Source organism: Pelobates fuscus, chromosome 11 (genome assembly GCF_036172605.1).
Source record: "Pelobates fuscus isolate aPelFus1 chromosome 11, aPelFus1.pri, whole genome shotgun sequence".
Taxonomy (NCBI): domain Eukaryota; kingdom Metazoa; phylum Chordata; class Amphibia; order Anura; family Pelobatidae; genus Pelobates; species Pelobates fuscus.
The window spans coordinates 24,990,858-25,010,525 of NC_086327.1; the positions used below are offsets into that span (position 1 = coordinate 24,990,858).

Below are 19,668 nucleotides of genomic sequence, written 5' to 3' on the forward strand. Positions count from 1 at the left end.
TGCCATTACCTTCTTCATTAGAATTCACAATTCAGTGAATATTCATGTAGTAAGTCCCAAATATAATTATCATTTTAACCTGTTTGCTTGTCCTTTTAAAGCTCATTGTTATTTTAAAATACAAACTTCTTTATTTATTTTTTAAGTACAATTTATTGTTTCACATTCCAAAGCATCCTATGCCTTTATTTAATTTGCAAACATTGTGTAAATAGAATATTTTGTTCCCTGTACTCTGCTCTCCCCTCCTCCTCCTCCCCCTGTGAGGGAGGGAGGGTCTTCTCCCGGAACGTTGGTGGGCGGATTTGTTCCCCAGTCGGGACTGTTTCCTGGTTGCACATTCAGTTTGCTGGAAGCGGTTGTTAGTGGCGGAAGAAGAGTTGAAAGCATGGCAACCATGGCGGTAAGCTGGGCAGGCGGGGGTAGCAGGGTTTCAATGAGAACGGGGTTAGAAGGAGGCTATTAGCAGGTCCTAGGAAGACAGGGGGGGCAATTTAAGCAGGGACCCCCATTCCCAGAATAATGTGTCCCCAGCAGGGCCCCCTGCTCCCCCCTCTGTGAGTGCTGGGGACAGTCTGATCCAGCAAACATGCCTGATGGCAATGGACAGGGCCACCATGGAGTGATATTAAATTGGGGGGAGTAGGAAACCCTCCTGTGGACTCCATGTGGCAGTGTAAGGGTTAAGTTTCTGATGAGTAAGCACTCATTCTGTGGTTGTTTAATGCACTCGATGACACTGAAAGGGTTAGATTTTTAGTACTGGACAACCCTGCAGCAGCCCTGTATTACAACCCAGGCAATGGCACTGAAACTGAGTGCAGAATGAGTGAGCACTCCTCCTGTAGGCCTGTGTTATGATCCCCCCCCCCCCCCCCCCGACAGTGAAAGGGTTAAGGTTGAGTGTAAAAGGAGTAATAACTCCTGCAGCAATCTTGTATTGCTGTGCCACTGTATTGAGGGTTAACTTTAACTTCAAGAATTGAATGAGCTCCATATTGCACTCACTAGGTGGTAAAAGGGTTAATGTTGTGTGCCAGGTCTGGGAACAATCCATGTCTCGCATTTTTATATTGATTTATTTATGCTGTTAGATGTTGCGTACTCTCAGGATCAAGACATTCTTTGGAGCCTGGAAATTAGGCAAAAATTCTGTTTGCTAAATGACAGTAACATTTTAAATAACCCATGCCCGTTGTGAAGCCCTTATGGGAGTAACACACCCTTCACTTTTGTAGTTTTAGGAGTAAATGGCTATATTTTTGTGACTCTTGTAATGCTGTTTCAGTAGACATCTAATCTACTGTATAGTTTCATCATTATGCGATATAGAATGTCAGCTTTGTGTTTGTACCTCCTTTGCGTATTGCGATTCCTTTGCAATTCTTAGTTGATCTACCACCACACCTATGGTTCTCACTCAATCTTTGTAATACCTTGAAAATTTAATTCCGCTGTAGCTCGAGAGCATTCCTTTTCATCTCCTTTTGATAACTTAAACTAAACTACTGCTCTGTTAATCATGACATAGTTACTTAGTAGTAGTGTATATTATTTTATTTTTTATTCATTTACATCTTTATTGTATTTGTGCACATATTTTCTCAGACTCCCAAGGTGCCCGAAGTGCGTGATGTCACCAGAATTGAAAGAATTGGTAAGTGTAGCAATAATATATTTTAACTAGTTACATAGTTCTGGTTTGGAATAAGATTTTTAGACTTTTTTGCTTGTCTGCGTTTTAACTTTAAAAGTCAGAATGAAGTAGCAGTGCTTTCTACCTGGTATTTATACAAAGAGTGCACTGAAAAGGGTGTTTGTTACTGCTCCTAATTAGTTTCCATGGAAACTACAACTGTCACATTGCAGCCTGTGTCCATGGAGATGAGGGCTGCAAAACAAAGTTACGTTTGTATTGCTCTCAGCGCTATATATTAAATGCTAGTTATGCCAATACATTTGGCAACTTTATTTTTTATGATATTTTACAAGATAGAGATATATATATATATATAATATACAAAATATTTAATTTTAAAAAGTTCATACATTTTTAAAATTAAATATAATGAATCTGTTACTGAAACCATGCATACTATGTATTCACTATTTGAATTCTATTATGTATGCTTTATGTGCTTACAGCTCTGCTTTGAGTTGCTAATGTAAAGTCAAACCATTTTGAACCGTATATATGACTTAAACGGTTCAGTGTGTGTGTGTAGAGTGTAATTGTTCAGCTCTGCACACTCCTGGTAGTTACTTAGATTTAAAGGGATGCTAAAGGCAACAAAACAACTTTTAGCTTGTTGAAGCAGTTTTGGTCTGAAGATAATGCCTCTGCAGTCTCACTGCTCAATTCTCTGCTATTTAGGAGTTAAATCACTTTGTTTATGCAACCTTAGTCACACCTCCCTGTGTGTGACTTAAGCAGCCATCCTAAACATTTCCTATGAAGAGAGATCCAATGCTTAAACTTCCTTTAGGCTGCTAAAATTAGACTTTATCTCCTGACCCTGCATGAGCCTCCTGTTTATAATTAAAGTTTAATTTAGACAGTTAAGATATGATTGACATTTTTTTTTTTGTCATTCATAGCTGGGGAGGTGTGGTTAGGGCTGCATGGACAGAAACAAAAGTGATTTAACTTATAAATGACAGAAGTGAGCAGAGAGAATGTAGAGGCATGATATATACACCAAAACTGCTTCATTAAGCTAGTTATTAAGTTGTTTTGATACCTATCGTGTCCCTTTTTAAAGGAACGCTACACTGCTCAAATGGGCAAACAATGTCACTGTTCAGTAGATATACCCCCAATGAATACATGAATATTTCATGCAACTATTTGTTGGGGTATATCTTTAAAAAGCTTGTAGAGACTGCAGCCTTGGCATGCCCCTCCCCTTTTTTTGCTGGAAGAGATGTTCAGTCTCTTCACAGGGAAATAACCAATCAGAGGCTTCTCATTGAGACGTCTCTGAATTGGTGTCCACGTGCGCATGTCTGGTCTGAGTTCGATGTGGGAGGAGGCAGACATGCTCTAGTAAAGCGTGCCTGCCACTTGCGTTACCTCAGGGGAGCTAACGGAAGGAGGCTGCAAACCAGCCAGGGGGCGTTCCCTTGTTAATTTATAAAAGTGCCGATTAAACTAGGATACTTCTCACCCATATAGTGCTTTTGGGGTGTGGAGTGGTCCTTTAACTTTCATTTCGTTCAGCTAGCATTTTACTACAATTCCTTTGCTCCTCCACTATACATGGTAGGCTCAGGATTATGAGAAGTCTAGTTCACACAATCTGTGCATATATGCAGCTAGAGTTCTTCACTGCACTGATTGGTGGCATTCAAACAATTTTCAAAGCCAAATTCTGTTTTGTGGCAATTCATTGGCTCTTGTCTCACTAGGTGCACATTCTCACATTCGAGGACTTGGTCTGGATGAAGCTTTGGAACCCCGACAGGTAATGCAATATTAATATCTGTAAATTCCCACAATATAAAGTTGTTGTTTTTTTGTTTTCTTTCTTCATGTCCTCATACTTTAGCAATAAATATTTGGTGTTTTTAATTTATTAGTAAGGAAAAGGTTTTGGTAAATAAAAATTTAAAGAGTACTGAAATCCAAACATTTTTTCATAGGGGAAATACAATGCATTTTAGACCAGTATTGGAAATAGTTTTAAAAAATAAAATATATACAAAAAAAAGAGACCTAAAAGCATAGTTTTGATGTAAGCGTAAAATAAATGTATTCATTAAATGTGATTATCTGTTCTTGTTTTCTTGTCTCTCTCTCTCTCTCTCGGGCGTTTCAGATTCTGTTTTAAATTTCTGATTTCACAGTATATATCTAACTGATAATATTAAAGATTTTACCTTCATGCTCCTCAAAGCTTTTTCGCTCTCTTTCTCCAGGTTTCGCAGGGCATGGTGGGCCAGCTGGCTGCTCGCCGTGCTGCTGGAGTTATTTTGGAAATGATCAGAGAAGGCAAAATTGCAGGACGAGCTGTGCTGATTGCAGGACAACCTGGCACTGGAAAAACTGCCATAGCTATGGGTAGGTCTATAAATCAACAAGAATTTAAGGCTGTATTTCCCTTTTTAATGCCAAGGTTGTTTATGGCACATTCACCTGGGATCTTGCCTTTAAGACAGGCTTCCAGTTCGATTAGAAGGTCCCATTGTTTGATTGTTGAACACAGTTGCGGTGCAGTAGGGAAGTGTTCAGTTTGAATTAACAAATGTAGATCTTAAAGGAACACTGTCATCATTTCTTTATATATATATTTTTTTTTTAATATAGCCTGTGTTTTAATTGTTTTGTAATGTCCACCTGGGCTGACATTTTTAAGTCCTCTTTGGTTTGAAGAAGGAGGGGGAAAAAAAAAACACTACAAAATCTAGAAATGGTACACATTCATGAATCCTGACATCTGCAAAAATGTTAAATTAGGCATGGTCTTCAATTGGATATGTGGTGCTTCTGGCCAAAGACGGGTTGAATACTGGGTCTACAAAAGATAAGAGGGGGAGAGGCCCTGATAGGTGTCTTACTAATGGGTATGCTTTACAAAATAATGCACAGATAAGCTATAATAAGTGTAATATTTTTATTATTCACAATAAGTGTTCCTTTGTAATGGGCAACTTTGTATTGTTTATTTATAGTAAACTCCAGGTTTTGGTGAACGTTTTAACATGTCCATGAATCCTACCTTCTTTGTTATTCAGGCATGGCACAAGCCCTGGGCCAAGATACGCCATTTACAGCAATTGCTGGCAGTGAAATCTTCTCCCTAGAAATGAGCAAAACTGAAGCTTTGACGCAATCATTCCGTCGTTCTATCGGTGTCCGAATCAAGTAAGCATTACTGTCACTGTGACTATCTTTCGTACTTGCATTATAAACATGTCTACTGCAGGTTCTATATTTAACGGATTTACATGGTTAACCCAAATCCTTAACATGTGCCCATTGGTACTCCATGTGAGTATGCACTTCTGCATACATAATTATTTCACTTCTAAAGTGCCAAGTACACTTGTTGCTTCATCTTGCATTCAGTCAATCTCAACCTCCTACCACGTCATTTTTAAAGGAACACTATAGGTTCAGGAAACCTAAAGATAGTAAAATCGTACCTTTATCCCAGTGTGCTGGTTCTGCCCCAATATGCCTTCTTGGCTATCAGCCAATCACTATGCTTTCCCATAGAAAACATTGGATCGTCTCAGATTGTCAATTCTGATGACCTTATACAAGATGGCAGACTGGGGGGTGTGGGGGGGGCATTGAATCAATGCATCTTTATAAGGAAAGTTCAGTGTCTCCATGCAGAGGGTGGAGACACTGAATGGCAAAGCTGCAGTGTGCAGCATTGTCCTGGGAAACACCTCAACTAGCCATCAGAGGAGTGGCCATTAGAGGTGTTCCTAGGCTGTAATATAAACATTGCATTATCTCTGAAAAGACAATGTTTACTGCAAAAAGCCTGAAGGGATTGATTCTACTCACCAGTACAAGAAGCCGTAGTTGTTCTGGTGACTATAGTGTCCCTTTAAAATATAGTTCAGCCTGCTTACTTTGTTTCAGCAGGACACACATTACCTTTTTTTTTATTTATTTGTAAATCTAACTTGTCCTACTACGATTTTCTGTTTGCCCACCCATTGTACAGTGCTGTATAATATGTTGGCAATTTAATAAGGTGTTTGGAACATGTGAGGGAAGAATTTATTCACTTTACTCACAATGTAACACAATAAGTCTGCCCTATTTTAACCCCTTAAGGATCATGGACGTACCTAGTACGTCCGTGGCAAATATGAGCGCTGGAAGCGATCGTTATCACTTCCAGCCGCTCTAAGGGTATTGCATCAAGGCATCCTGCAATACCTCTCCTGACTGCCGGGCCGCCGAGTGATGCTAATAAAAATAGTTATCTGCGCTCTTCCCAAATCCCTATGCATATTTAAACAAATGGAGATTATGTAGGTTCTCCAATGGCCATGAGAGACTTTAGCCCACCTGCCACATCCAGGCAAACCTCTCAGGTGGGTCCTACACTAACCTTTTACCTTGCTTCCTTGAGTTTCTGGCAAAGATATCTATAATGAGACACCCCTACATGTTTATTAACCCCTAAAAAGGAACACATGGGATGGGTGGCACCATTGTAATGTAGCTGTGTGATACAAAAGTAAATACAAACACAAAAAAACAAGTCCTGCGCTCAAACTCCCATCACGCCTACGCGGCAGCAATGACCATAGCACATATCAGCCCCAATACATACAGTAAAAACCAAAGAAAAAGTTACCTGCGCTCTATGAAATAGCCTGCCTACCCATCATCAGACTCTCCCCTAGTCTTTAATCGTTTAATTAAGAAGTGCCTTAAAACCCATCTATTCAGGAAAGCTTATGGCCTCCCAAAGTAGCTTCTACCTCACATACCTGTCTCTTCCTAAAGGGCAGCACTCTACTCTCTCCTCCAGCTCTGATTCACTCCCACCTTATTTGATTGCTATCTCCTGTCCTATTGTGTTTTATACCCCACGTTCACTAGGCTGTAAGCTCCTTTGAGATGGGTCCTCTTCAACCTATCCTTCCTGTAAATGTTTGTAATTTTCTCATTTATTGTTAAATCTCCCCCCCCCCCCCCCCCTTGTGATATTGTAAAGCGCTACGGAATGTGTTGGTGCTATATAAATGGTAATAATAATAATTATGGAGTTTCTTCTTGCCAGTTTGACAAAATACAACGTTAATACGATATAGCTATTGATAATGATATCAAAGATTTAACCCGAAAGGATTCATCTAGCTAGCATGTGTTTTAGAAATAAAACAATAATGAACTTTGCTTTACTTCTGCAGTCATGATTATATTTATATATTTTTTTTTACACCTTGGATTTCAGCTTAAAAGTTTACATTACAATCAGTGGATTCAATTCATTTTGTTTTCCCTTTCAGAGAAGAAACTGAAATAATTGAAGGAGAGGTTGTCGAAGTTCAAATTGACAGACCTGCAACTGGAACTGTAAGATTTTTAATTTTATTTTTTCTTTTGTGACCCATAACTTTAAAAACATATTTACTCCAAGTTTAAACATACAATTTGGCGACATTTCTGTATCAAATAAATACAGCCTCATGTAAGCTTTGTAATAACCACAGACCCACTTCCAGCAGTTGACGAGCTTTTGTATTGCTGCAGGCATGGCTTGATTTCTGAATCTTTGCTGAAGCTTAATGTTTATGTTCTATTATTCCTGCTTTTAAAGGGTGCAAAGGTGGGCAAACTGACATTGAAAACTACAGAGATGGAGACTATTTATGACTTGGGAACAAAGATGATCGAATCACTGACAAAGGAAAAAGTTCAGGCTGGGTAAGCTGATAATGGCACTGGATCTGGTTTATCCAGACATGGGATTTGGGAATCTCTTCTTTATTAAACAGTCTACCTCAATGGGAAGGCAAAAGTGCCTTTTTTTTTTTTCTTTCTAAAATTTGTGTGTTTTTATTTACTTGATATTTGTTCTGTTTCCTAGTTTATTCATCTGTTTTATTTGTTTCTTAGCGATGTTATTACCATTGATAAAGCCACAGGCAAGATTACCAAATTGGGTCGTGCTTTCACAAGAGCGAGAGACTATGATGCCATGGGATCCCAGGTATGTTGGTGGAGAGAGATTATGTGTTGGGTGCATGTTTTGCATGAACTTGTTTAAATTACATTTCCCCCCCCCCCCTATTTAGACCAAATTTGTCCAGTGCCCTGATGGGGAATTACAGAAGCGCAAGGAAGTAGTCCACACTGTGTCTCTACATGAAATCGATGTTATTAACAGCAGGACTCAGGGATTTCTTGCTCTTTTTTCAGGTATGGTTAAAGGGTGGGTAGCATTTCTTAAAAATTCGCCAGTAGCCTTATACGGTGCATTGCATTGACAAGTAGCCGATTAGTGGCACGTGAGCGCAAAGAACATCCAAGAATTTTGCAACAGTGCAAAGACTGGATACACTGTTATAATAACCATTTAGAACGGGTGGAACCAGGGGGCGGAAATAGTTTTTTAGCTAGAGCAAGTAATTGGATTTTAAAGAATAGATGGATACATATTTTCTTGCCTACCGTGCATGATTCACATAAAATCTGATGAGTTTAGCCCTAGCTTCCAGTTCCAACAGGAAATTAAATAAATATGGGCATCGCAAATGACTGGGTGTCTGCATGTTTAGAGGTTTCTGTGTATAAACCGATCGCTAATGTTCATTAAGAGCAGGAACATGCATGAGAAAGCGTTAATTGTGCATAGAGACATGACATGATTAGATTTAAGGTATTTCTAGGTGTACATTTTCAGTTTAATGATTTTCCTTGTAGGATGTGGGGGCTCAGTACTTTTATTGTAAGATCTTAGTGCAGACTAAACTTGCAGTTAAAGCAGCACTGTCATGCCGAACTTGCCTTTCCCAAATTGATTCCTCTTCTCTCCTCCTGTCAGGATCTGTGGGATTTAGGGAGCAATCTACCAAAAGGCTGGAAGAACTAAATTGGTCTTTCAGCCAAATTTACTAATACTAAGTAAAGATTACTTCGTATTAGTAAATTCTGCCCCTACTCGCTATACTGCGATTAGGGGCATGTCTAGTAAACAGTGGCTGCTCACTGTTAAAAAAAACAAAAAACAAAACCATGCAAGTGGGGGCTATTAAACATGAGTGGTGGGTGGGGTCCCTAATTGAAAATGGGGAGGGGGCCTATTGTGCTCCCTCCCACCCATGAGCAGCGGGTGGGGACCCTAAATAACAATAGGGTACCTATTGTCCTCCCACCCCAGAGCGGCGGGTGTCTGCCCTAAATGGGGGGGGGGGGGGGCAGCTATTGTCCTCTCTCCCTCCCCCCCCCCAAATTCCGATCCGAACAAAGTCCTGATCTGTTTCCATTCTGTTAGGATGAAATTCTGTAGTTTCGCCAGCGTTCTGTCTGAATGACAGGACGTTCGGGAAAAGTGAAAGGAGGCTTTGCGGGAACACAGAGGAAAGTTGAGAATTGTGGCAAAATTGCTCTGACCACCGAAAATTAAGCACACTGTGCTCCTCCGATGGTCAGCCGTAGGAACCCCCCATAAGACAAATAGTCCCTACTTTGTCCTATGATTTTAATGAAAACCAGACATAAAGAACAGCTCCTGACAGGTAGAGAAGAGGAATCGATTGGGGAAAGGTAAGTACGGCGTGACCGTGCCGCTTTAAGTGTGAACATAGTCTTGTATTGTAGTGAACGTGATAGTGTATCTAGTTTTGAAATATTTCCTCATTTTATGGAGTTTCTTTCCGATGTAGGCGACACCGGAGAGATCAAATCTGAAGTTCGTGAACAGATCAATGCGAAGGTGGCAGAATGGCGAGAGGAAGGAAAGGCTGAAATTATCCCTGGGGTAAATTTCAATCCTCTGAAAGGCCTGATCGTTTTGTTAAAGTTCACACTTGTGTTGTAGATTTTTAGGTATAAATATAATCGTATTTTATCCCCATTCGCTTTCGGATAGCTTCCTATTCAAGTTCATAAATATAATCACAAGTACCTTGCAATCGTATTTTAAGGAAGTCAATAGGACTTCTACTTCAAGTGGTGAATGTGCAATGAAGTTCCCATGTTCTAATGACCTGCCATATTTGCTGATTATGGGGTTTATTTACTAAATTCCAAATTGTAGCTAATTGAAATACAAATGGCAAGATTTTAGCTAAAGTATTAAAAATGTGACTCTACGTGAGTTGAAGAGATTCTCCAAATGACCTATTTTAGCCTAAATTGGGTCACTTGAATTTCAGTTTTCTTCAGTTCAGATGTTAGTGTTTAAAAACTACAATTCTGGAGAAAGTATGTGTTTTTTACCAGGATGAAAAGACTCCATGGGTAACATTGAAATTTCCATTTGCAAAGGGTTCACATATTTGTAAATCTTTATATTGTTTTGACTTCTGTTTAACCCTCTGTTTTCTCCCATAGGTGCTCTTTATAGATGAGGTACACATGTTGGACATTGAATGTTTCTCATTTTTAAATCGGGCATTGGAGAGTGACATGGCCCCTGTGCTGATCATGGCCACAAACAGAGGTATCACTAGGTAAGTGACCTGCAGTTGGCATGGATTTGCTTTTTCCTTCTAAGAACAAATGTATTTCATTTCAAGATATTAATGAGAATTAAATGTATTTTAGGATTCGCGGAACAAACTACCAGAGTCCCCACGGAATTCCAATCGATTTACTGGACCGGTTACTTATCATTTCAACTTCACCATACAATGAAAAGGAAACCAAACAGATCTTGAAGATCAGGTGAGTTTTCTAGTTTACTGGATTTAAAACAGTTTTTTTATTATTTGTTTTAAATATATATTTAAGAGTTTAGCCGAAGTGTTGCTCAGCTGCCTCTGGTTTATTTCACTTAACATAGTATTAGCAACCTGCTTCATGCCAGTATGCAAGCTTTTCCCTCCAGACAGGAAGATCTAAATCAGATTCGTAAACTCTCAGGTAGAGTTTTTCACTAAAGTGGACATTAGGCACCCGCACCACTTTCTCTTAAGTGGCCTGGGTGCAGTGCGCAAGTTCCCTTAACCCAGTAATGGAAAACATTTAGAGAAACCGCAGTGTTTCCATTGCAGGCTTTAGACTGCCTCTAGTGGTTGTCTCTCAGATAGGCGCTTCCTGGCTTTTTACAGACTTTAATCCTTCAATACTTCAATCCGTTTTCCTGGGACTGCAGGATTCCTCTCCCTCCCACCCCCCAATCCGCAGTTGCTGAAGGGGTGAAAACCCCTTCAGTGACTTACCTGAGGCAGCGACATGTCCCACGTCGCTGCCTGCTCCTCCCTCGCCGCTCCACCTTCTGCCTATGTCGGCCATTGGGCGAGACTGATCCCGCCCACCGGCCGAGGAGACCTATTGCGCATGCGCGGCAATGCCGCGCATGCGCATTAGTGCACCCCATAGGAAAGCATTGAAAGCGATTTTCAATACTTTCCTATGGATAATTGAGCGACGCTGGAGGTCCTCACACAGCGTGAGGACGTCCAGCGATGCTCTAGCACAGAAAACCTGTGCTATAGAGCAGGAAGTTCCCTCTAGTGGCTGTCTAGTAGACAGCCACTAGGGGAGGACTTAACCCTGCAAGGTAATTATTGCACTTTATAAAAAACTGCAATAATTACACTTGCAGGGTTAAGGGTAATGGGAGTTGGCCCCCAGACCACTCCAATGGGCAGAAGTGGTCTGGGTGCCTACAGTGTCCCTTTAATAACCTTGTCTGTTTCTAGACTAACCAGAAAATGAGAATAGACATAATGTGTGTTGTGGACTGTGTTTTCCATGATGCTCAGCTAGTAGAATGAGTGGCTGAGCTTCACAGGAAAATCAGACATGGTACTCTGTGTCAACGGCTATCTTTCATTTGTGGCTTTTCTGTAGGTGTGAAGAGGAAGATGTGGATATGAGCGAGGATGCTTACACTGTACTGACGCGGATCGGTATGGAAACCTCTCTCCGATACTCCATTCAGCTCATCACAGCTGCAAGTCTGGTCTGCAGGAAGCGGAAGGTGGGTTCTACAGTTCATATTCTGGTCCCTTTTTTTTTTTTTTTTTTTTTTTTACACTTTATTATCTTGACTAACGTGTATTTTGGTCATGCTTTAAACCGGTTTTTAAATAACTATAAAACCAGATTGCTCACATTAAAGCTGCTTGCCCTGAGATTTCTAACGTGATCTTTATGGTCTTGACAATAGATGTGTGGTTTGTTTTGTATTTTTCCATAAATGTACTACAGGGGCTCGCCAGTTTGCAAAACACGAAAAAACAATATCAAGGCAAACAACGGTTGCGTTAGTGGGGTAACTGGCATAAGTGGGTGTCTTATTGTAGGTCGGACCGTCGGTGGTGAGTTAAGGCAGCCGAGGCACTGGGACAGACTAATAGACTGACCGACCAAGTGCTTGTGGGTTACCAGTGCCTCGTGCGTAATCTGCTAAATGGAAGCACAGTGCAGTGGTGGTAGTTAGTAATAAAGGAGTGAGCAGGAAGGAGTTCCCTAGGCACAAATAATTGGGATATGCATGTCAGAACTGAGAGTTACAGCAGTAATAATGTCATTATCCCTTCAATGCACCCAGGCTTATTTGCAGGTTTTACCCCACCCCCACGTTTGCTTTCAGGGTCCCAAGCGGAGGCTGTGTCCCGGGTATGTAACAAGCTGGTTTGAGCGTCAGCTTAAATGAACAGATTATATCACAGTCCAGAGCTATATAAAGCGATTTTTTTTTTTTTTTTTTTTTTTTTGTAGCTAGCCATGGTGAGTTGGCATGTGTATACAATGCTAGTTATGTTTGGCAGTGTCCAAGTAGGGTTGTCAGGGCTCAGACCGGGGTCGGGCTTCAGGTGATGGGCTGTTAAATATGTTGTCCGCCGTCCTCAGCCTATGCCCCGTGCATGCCATAGTGGAGAGTCCGCTTCCAGGTCTATGGCCCTGCGCTTGTCATGCTGTTTACCCCAGGCTTGAGTCAGGATCCGGGTCCGCCTGCATGCGGTTCCTCTGCCGAAGTCTCGGTGTGGTCCAGTGCAAGCTTGATCTGGAAGCTTCATCCTCCGGAGGTGCGATGCGTGCTCCAGGGTTACTCCCCCTTGCGGTTCTTTGCCCGGGAGTGCGGCGCTGGGTTTTGGTCGCCTTTGGGTTCCGGTAAGTGCCAGGGGGTCTATTGTGTTGCCTCTGCTTGTGTAGGGTGTGCGGTGTGGAGGTTACTTGCTTTGCGGGTCGATAGGTATTAGGAGGTGAGTCCTGCGATGAGCTATTGCCCTGCACCCTCTCCTCATGTTGCTTGTACCTGTCAGCAAGTTTGAGCCAGAAGTTGGCGAAGATTTCGTCCAGGCGCCTCATGGAGGTCTCTAGGCTGCTGTCACATGGCGCGTCCGCTATTTTAGGGTGGTTAATTGGGAGGGCTTCTGCAGGATCACACCGGCCCTTGTGGTTTGATGTGCCGTCGAGTTTGTACCAGGATGTCCCTCACTGGCAGGGGGGTGGGGTGGGGGGGGAACGGGGAGCCCGAACACCTCTCCTCGTCCCGGCAGGGTGGTCAGCAGGGTGATCGGCCGTTTCTCCCCAGTCACCCCCACGGGAGATGCGCCGGGGTAAGACCACCGTTCGGTCGGTATGTCACAGGGTGTCTCCAGCAGGAGTTGTCGGGTTTTGAGTGGATTTGTCAGCTTGTTTCCGTGGTTTAGCCGGGAGCTCACTTCTAGTGCGACGGTTTAGCATGGCGGTCAGGCCCCGCCCCCATGTACATTTAAACATGTGTTTATTTTTATATTTTTTCTTCATAATTTAACATGCTTTGCGCTGTTTACTAGACTTTGGAATACGTTTTCGGACGAGCATGTTTTTGTCAGAATTCTTGCTATTCGTCCATAAGACAAATGAACGAAATGAAAACGTAATTGCTTCTTGGATGAAATTCCATCCTGCAATGTGTTCTTTCATTAGCAAATGTAATCAGGAAGCATTGGACTGGGTGCCGCTGATGCTTCCCGTTCACAAAAGGAAGTGAAAATGGTACGTACTTGCATCATAAGAACTTAATTTCTATTAAGTAGTTATAGTGCCTGCAGTAAAGATTGGGATAATCGGGTAACAGTGTAAGGTGCAAATAGATTTATTCTGGACGAGAAGGACAAAATAAAATATACGTTTTGGCTGTCAGGCCTTAGTCAGGGCCTAAACATTGTATATTTTATTTTGTCCTTTTTGTCAAGACTAAATCCTTCTATTTGCACCCTACACTGTTACCTATGTATTCCTATCTTTACTCCGGGCACTATAACAACTTAATCAAAATGAAGTACTTGCGGTGCAAGTATATACCATTTTCGCTTTGTTTTGTGAATGGGAAGCATTGTTTTGGTTTGTGGTGGACCCCTACCACAGAGCTCCAACGTATTTTACTTGTGTGCAGTGTAGGGATCGACCGATTATCGGTTTTACCGATATTATCGGCCGATATTCGGTATTGTCGGCAATATCGGTATCGGCCAATATAGCTACCGATATTGCCGATAATACCTCCTAGGACCGCCAGGCTCATTACAAGCCCGGCGGTCCTGGGGGGGCGGGCAGCAAGCGCTGACTTACCTTGCCAGCAGCTGCTGCAGCTCCCCAGTGTAAATCTCGCGAGACCCGCGGCCGCAGAGCGTTGCCACGGGTTACAATGGCAACGCTCCGCGCGGCACTAAGGGCCGCGAGATTTACACTGGGGAGCTGGAGGAGCTGCTGGCAAGGTAAGTCAGCGCTTGCTGCTCGCCCCCCCAGGACTTACCCCCTGGTAAGAAGCAGGGGGGGACGAAAAGAAACAAAAAAAAACCACAATGTAAATATTAAAAAAAAAAAAAAAAAAAAAAAAAATTACACACACACTGCATTACATACATACACACTAAACAAACACACACTGCATTACATACACACTACACAAACACACACTGCATTACATACACACATACACACTACACAAACACACACTGCATTACATACACACAAACACACACTGCATTACATACACACATACACACACTGCATTACATACACACTACACAAACACACTGCATTACATACACACACACACACACACACTACACAAACACACACTGCATTACATACACACATACACACACACTGCATTATATACACACTACACAAACTCTCACTGCATTCACTATACACACTACACAAATACACACTGCATCCACTACACACACAGCTCCCCTGTCTAAATACACTTCATCCACTACATGTGGCATGTATTTTTTGTGCATTTACCGTTAGAAATAGTTTATTTTTTCAAAATGGTAAATGTACAGAATATCGGCAAGTTATCGGCTATCGGCCTGAAAGTTCACAGATTATCGGTATCTGTATCGGCTCTAAAAAAATCAATATCGGTCGATCCCTAGTGCAGTGCTCCATTATATTGTGTATATTGCCCTGAGCTGCCCTTAAACTGTTTGAATGCATTGTCCCTTGTTTTAATATCAACATATATGCATTATTTGCATCAAATCTAATAATTTGTTACAGATTACAGTACCTTTCAGAACTGTCCAAAGTTACGGACTTACTACAGTTTATTTGTTTAAACAGTAGTGCCAGGTCAGGTGTAAACAAATCAGAAAATGGCAGTGTCCTCTTCCTTTAAACATTTATTGTTTGCAAGTGCCATGAACGACCACGCTCATTGCCCGAGAGTGTCAGCTGAACTTTCTCATCCAAGAGCTCAGTCCTGTATTGGCCATGCTTGTGCTTTGTGGAGAGACCTGTCTTCTTCTATAGGAGACTGCTGGATGTGATGTAGCCACCTGGGGACCCACAGAAGTCCTAAAACCGTTCTAAAAGAGTTTAACTCTGGGACGGAGCCAGGGCACTTTTGACAATAACCCCTAAAGCAGACTCTGGTGGTTATGGTACTTTGAGTGTTCCTGTAAGATCCCCTTAATGAATAAAGAGATCATTGAGCTACAGTCATACGAAAAAGAGCTGCTTGTCTGTATTAGGGCAGCCATCTTACTCTTCCATTACTGTCTTCCAGGGAAATGATGTACAGGTAGACGATATCAAACGAGTATATTCCCTCTTTCTTGATGAGTCCAGATCAACACAGTACATGAAAGAATATCAAGATGCCTTTATGTTTAATGAAATGAGTAAGTATTCAAGTGCCTTCGTTCTGCTTACTATGTCTCAAAGATAAAAAGAAAATGTGATTCCTGCCGCAATCAAATAATCACTTTTTTACTAATGCTACTTTTTTTTTTTTTTTTCCTGTTTTGCAGAAGGAGACACCATGGACACGTCGTGATAATCAGAGAATGAACTGAATGCTTTGCATTTTTTGTTTGTTTTATTATTCCTTAGTCTGGTTAACCTTTTGTATGCCAGAGTTGAGCAATGCATTGAATTATGTCATCCATGCCTCCCTGTCACTCAAAAGGTTAAACAATTCGTTTCATGCCTTATGTTCATGCTGTTGTGATCGGTCTCCCTTTTTATATATAAAGAACATTCTAATTGATTTACTTTGTGTGTTTGTGTATATATGTGTATACAAATATATATCATGTGTTTTGCGTTTAAGCACGTAACTGCTTTGTATTTTGCAAGTAACTCTATTGTAGAGAAACAAGCTATTTGGTACTGCAGTTAGACATGATGCAATACTAATTAACTTAACTGTATTCCAATACATTAATTTGCTGATTATTGTACTCATTCTAGTGTTTTTGCAATTTAAAGCAGGCAGGGGCAGACCTTTCTTTAATGTTCATGTGTACATTTTCTTCTATGATTTGCATGCTACCTGTATTTTGATTGGCTAGCAATACCAAGAAGCCAATCCGATTGCAGCTCTGACTTCAAGTGGATCGTTAGTGGTGGGTTTTATATTGCCTCCTGCGTCTCCCTGCAACTCTTGCCTGCTGTCTGTGAATTGCAGGCTTTTTAAATTACATAACTGGCATGTCCTTTATACTATTTAAAGGCTGGTATCTTATGACAAAATTGCCATTGTTTTTTAGAGGTTAAATCTCTAGATTACAATAAGTCAGAAGAACAAAAGAATGACGCTTGTCCAACGAGTGAGGTAGTGAAGTCTTAAGAACATACTTTATTATGTTTGGTCTTAGGAGTCACTTGAGCTTTTTTTTTTATTTTTTTCTCTTATACGCCTTGGTAGGTGTGTGAAAGGGGTTGGTAGAGTAATATGATCACCGTATGATTAAATTACAACAAACCCAAGAACGTGCAGTGTTCCCTTCGCAGTGAGCAGCCCTGCTCAACAACAGTTCAAAAAATAACATATACAACACATTAATATTTCAGTGCCAGACAAAGCACGTTAGAGGGAGCAGGCTGTGTTTCTGGACTTCTTCTTTGTGAAGCAGGTTATATGAGTATGGCGTTGCTAGTACAGAAGGCTGGCCCTATGCTTTGAACTGTGCAGTCGCTGTAGTCCATTTTGCACGAACCGCAGTCGCAGCTCACAGCCACGGGATACGTAAAGAATGGATCAGTGGTCGGCAGGCAGTTGGGCAGTTTGATGGTCTCGTATCGAATTTCTTTGTAGGTACAAACTTTCTGCCTCAATGTGGAAAGGGGTGTCTTGAGTACAAATTCCTGGTGAAATAAAAACAGCCGTTAGCTGTGCACCCCTTTTGGTACAGACACCTACATTCATGACCTCTAATTTAGTGTCAGGTTTATATCATCTAAAATTACAGCTCACAAAAGTTGCAAGTCAGACATGTTGAAAGTTATGAGTATCAATGCCACTATTATTATCGCATGTAATAGTTTAGTGTACAGTGTTTAGTTTTGCATCCCAGATCAATACATGCTAGTCATTTCTAATATGTTTTCTAGGAAATGCGTGCATGCCATATTCTTTCCTGCAGTGTTTAAACTCCCAGTGCCCAGGCTGATTAGTCATTTACCTTGTCCCACACACAGTGCTCTGGCTGCATGAACGTGGCCACCTCAGACTTTAGTTCTTTCCTTTCTCTTTTCTACACACCCTGTTACCTCCCTCGTTGCTGTAGCCTCTTCACTTGCATAGTTTCCATACCTTTCCCATTACTAGCCCAACCTTTTAGCCACAGTGACCACCCCCTTTCATTTCCTTATTAAATGAGCACTCAAAATAACAATCGCTCCCTCTTCTCCGTCCCCCCCACCACACACACACCAGTAAGTAATAAAATAGTGTTTGAACGGTTTGGGTGTTTGCCAGGCTTTGCTCCCTGCTTCCTCTACTGTGGAGCTGGAGGTTCCTAAGCATTGGTTGAGAGCACCTTGCAGGGCTTAGCTCACAAGACCTAATAAGCTTTCCTGCTTAAGAACGTTTGGCTCTATTATTGGTTAAAAAAGGAAGTTTAAATTTAAAAAAAAAAAAAAGCCCTGAACTTTCTTGATTGGACCTCCATGGAAAATACTCACCCAATGATGTCCACAGCTGACTTCGTTGCCAACACAAGGGCATCTGAACCTATATTTATCCAGCAATGTGCAAGATATGCTTGGCAGTGACACTGTAGTTTCTGTGTCAGAGAGCAGGAGAACCAAGTGTGGGAGGATTGTCCTTCTCTTGTCACTCACTTCTTCACATATGTTCTGTACCAACAGCCCTGTACACTGAGGTACTGATTCCCATTTAATTTTAAACCTATATCATTTAAAATATATTTCTGCAAAGCAACTAGAATTGAAATGGAGCACATTATGTTTATTGATGAGTTTATTCATGTTTATTGATGAGTTTTAAAACATTTACTTTCTAATAGCTCAAAAAATGAGATGAACACTATCCCTCCTTGATTGTATCCAATTATTATTATTATTTATATAGCGCCAACAAATTCAAAAGTCAGGGGAACCTTGTGACCCCTACAGCTGGGAAACGTACATTGATAGCATGACCAATTAAAAAATTTAAAGATCGAACACTGCCACCACCGAAAAATATCCAAGAACCCAAGTTGCTGGTGAGTTTTCCCAAAGTAAAAGGGGAAGCATGACTATGAAATGCCCAAAGTACATCGCAGAGAGAGGGGAATGTCTAGTAACAGAGCAGGGGTTTTGCACAGCTTAAGCAGAGCACTGTGGACTCACCTTGGTCTCACAATAACCACTGCAGATGGTGGTGGTAAGGGTGATGCACATTGGACAGTCCTCTTTCTCGGCTGATATAGTTGTATTGGTTGGGTGACATACTCTGCGACCTTGCACGGCGGACAAGTAGACTGCCAGAGTCATTAAAACCACACGACACATGAGCATCCTAAAGTGGTGGTGTGAAAATACACAGTTACCTTTTGCGGTTCTTTTTTATAGGCCAAATACCCAGCTTTGTATTTTAGCAATGTAGTTTGAGTAGACAAGTAAATTGAATGAAGTGAAAAGGATTAGTTAGCACTTACCTTACGAGAGAAGAGACAAATTCAAATGGAAATGGCACTGCCAGGAATCAGGACCTTGCTCCACAATGTTCTCATTTAAATGGTCGGAAACAAACAACACCTCCGTTGGGGAATTAGTTCTGTCCGGTTCTTGTGGGGGTGTGAAGGTTAGATGGATTTTCTTACCTTGTTAGCGCTACCGGAAAAGATTTAATAAGTGATTACTAAAGTACATTTTGCAGAGCTCAAATTAATGTAACCAAGTGTTAACCTAATCCTACACCAGACTTTATGTCCTAATTTGTTAAGTATAGGAAGTTCAGTAGCACCTCAACTAACTACTAAATACTAGAACTGATTAGCAAAAGCTATAGATGAAATTATTAGATTAAAATCTAGTTTTGTATTTATCCCTCTGGACAATTATTACTTAAAAATAATTATCTAATATAATAGACTAAATTTCCATTTGAGCTCTTCTAGCACCATATTTTCAAATGAAGGGACACTGTAGACACTATAAACATATAATTTCTTAATTCGTTAAAGTGCATGCAGTCCACTGGTACTGTCCTTCCATTTAGTGTTAAAGGGACACTAGTCACCAAAACAATGTTAGCCTAATGAAGCAGTTTTGGTGTATAGATCATG

The 19,668-nt window shown here is 41.1% G+C and overlaps 2 protein-coding genes across 2 annotated transcripts; one reads left to right on the forward strand and one right to left on the reverse strand.

The window, feature by feature from the left end:
• The first annotated feature begins 321 nt into the window (after positions 1-321).
• On the forward strand, positions 322-16,139 carry RUVBL2 (RuvB like AAA ATPase 2). The gene is made up of 15 exons (XM_063436861.1): positions 322-403; positions 1,609-1,657; positions 3,409-3,464; positions 3,919-4,060; positions 4,735-4,864; positions 6,982-7,048; positions 7,293-7,399; positions 7,592-7,685; positions 7,771-7,894; positions 9,361-9,455; positions 10,031-10,149; positions 10,244-10,363; positions 11,495-11,624; positions 15,657-15,771; positions 15,901-16,139. The coding sequence occupies exons 1-15, from the start codon at positions 389-391 to the stop codon at positions 15,924-15,926; spliced, it is 1,389 nt and encodes a 462-aa protein (XP_063292931.1). The 5' UTR covers positions 322-388; the 3' UTR covers positions 15,927-16,139.
• A 703-nt stretch (positions 16,140-16,842) lies between these two features.
• LOC134576779 (lutropin subunit beta-like) lies at positions 16,843-18,898 on the reverse strand. The gene is made up of 2 exons (XM_063435483.1): positions 18,731-18,898; positions 16,843-17,239 (listed from the first exon to the last, which is right to left on the reverse strand). Exons 1-2 carry the CDS (start codon positions 18,896-18,898, stop codon positions 17,009-17,011), a joined length of 399 nt encoding a protein of 132 aa, XP_063291553.1. The 3' UTR covers positions 16,843-17,008.
• Between the last annotated feature and the right edge of the window lie 770 nt (positions 18,899-19,668).

What these genes read in the sequence shown, in the direction of transcription:
- RUVBL2 (XM_063436861.1), top strand. An exon ending in AAAAACTGCCATAGCTATGG is followed by an intron (nt 4,061 to 4,734) that starts GTAGGTCTATAA and finishes TTTGTTATTCAG; the next exon opens with GCATGGCACAAGCCCTGGGC. An exon ending in AGGCTGAAATTATCCCTGGG is followed by an intron (nt 9,456 to 10,030) that starts GTAAATTTCAAT and finishes TTTCTCCCATAG; the next exon opens with GTGCTCTTTATAGATGAGGT.
- LOC134576779 (XM_063435483.1), bottom strand. Translation starts at nt 18,898, where the DNA reads ATGCTCATGTGTCGTGTGGTTTTAATGACTCTGGCAGTCTACTTGTCC. An exon ending in GTGGTTATTGTGAGACCAAG is followed by an intron (nt 17,240 to 18,730) that starts GTGAGTCCACAG and finishes TTATTTCACCAG; the next exon opens with GAATTTGTACTCAAGACACC.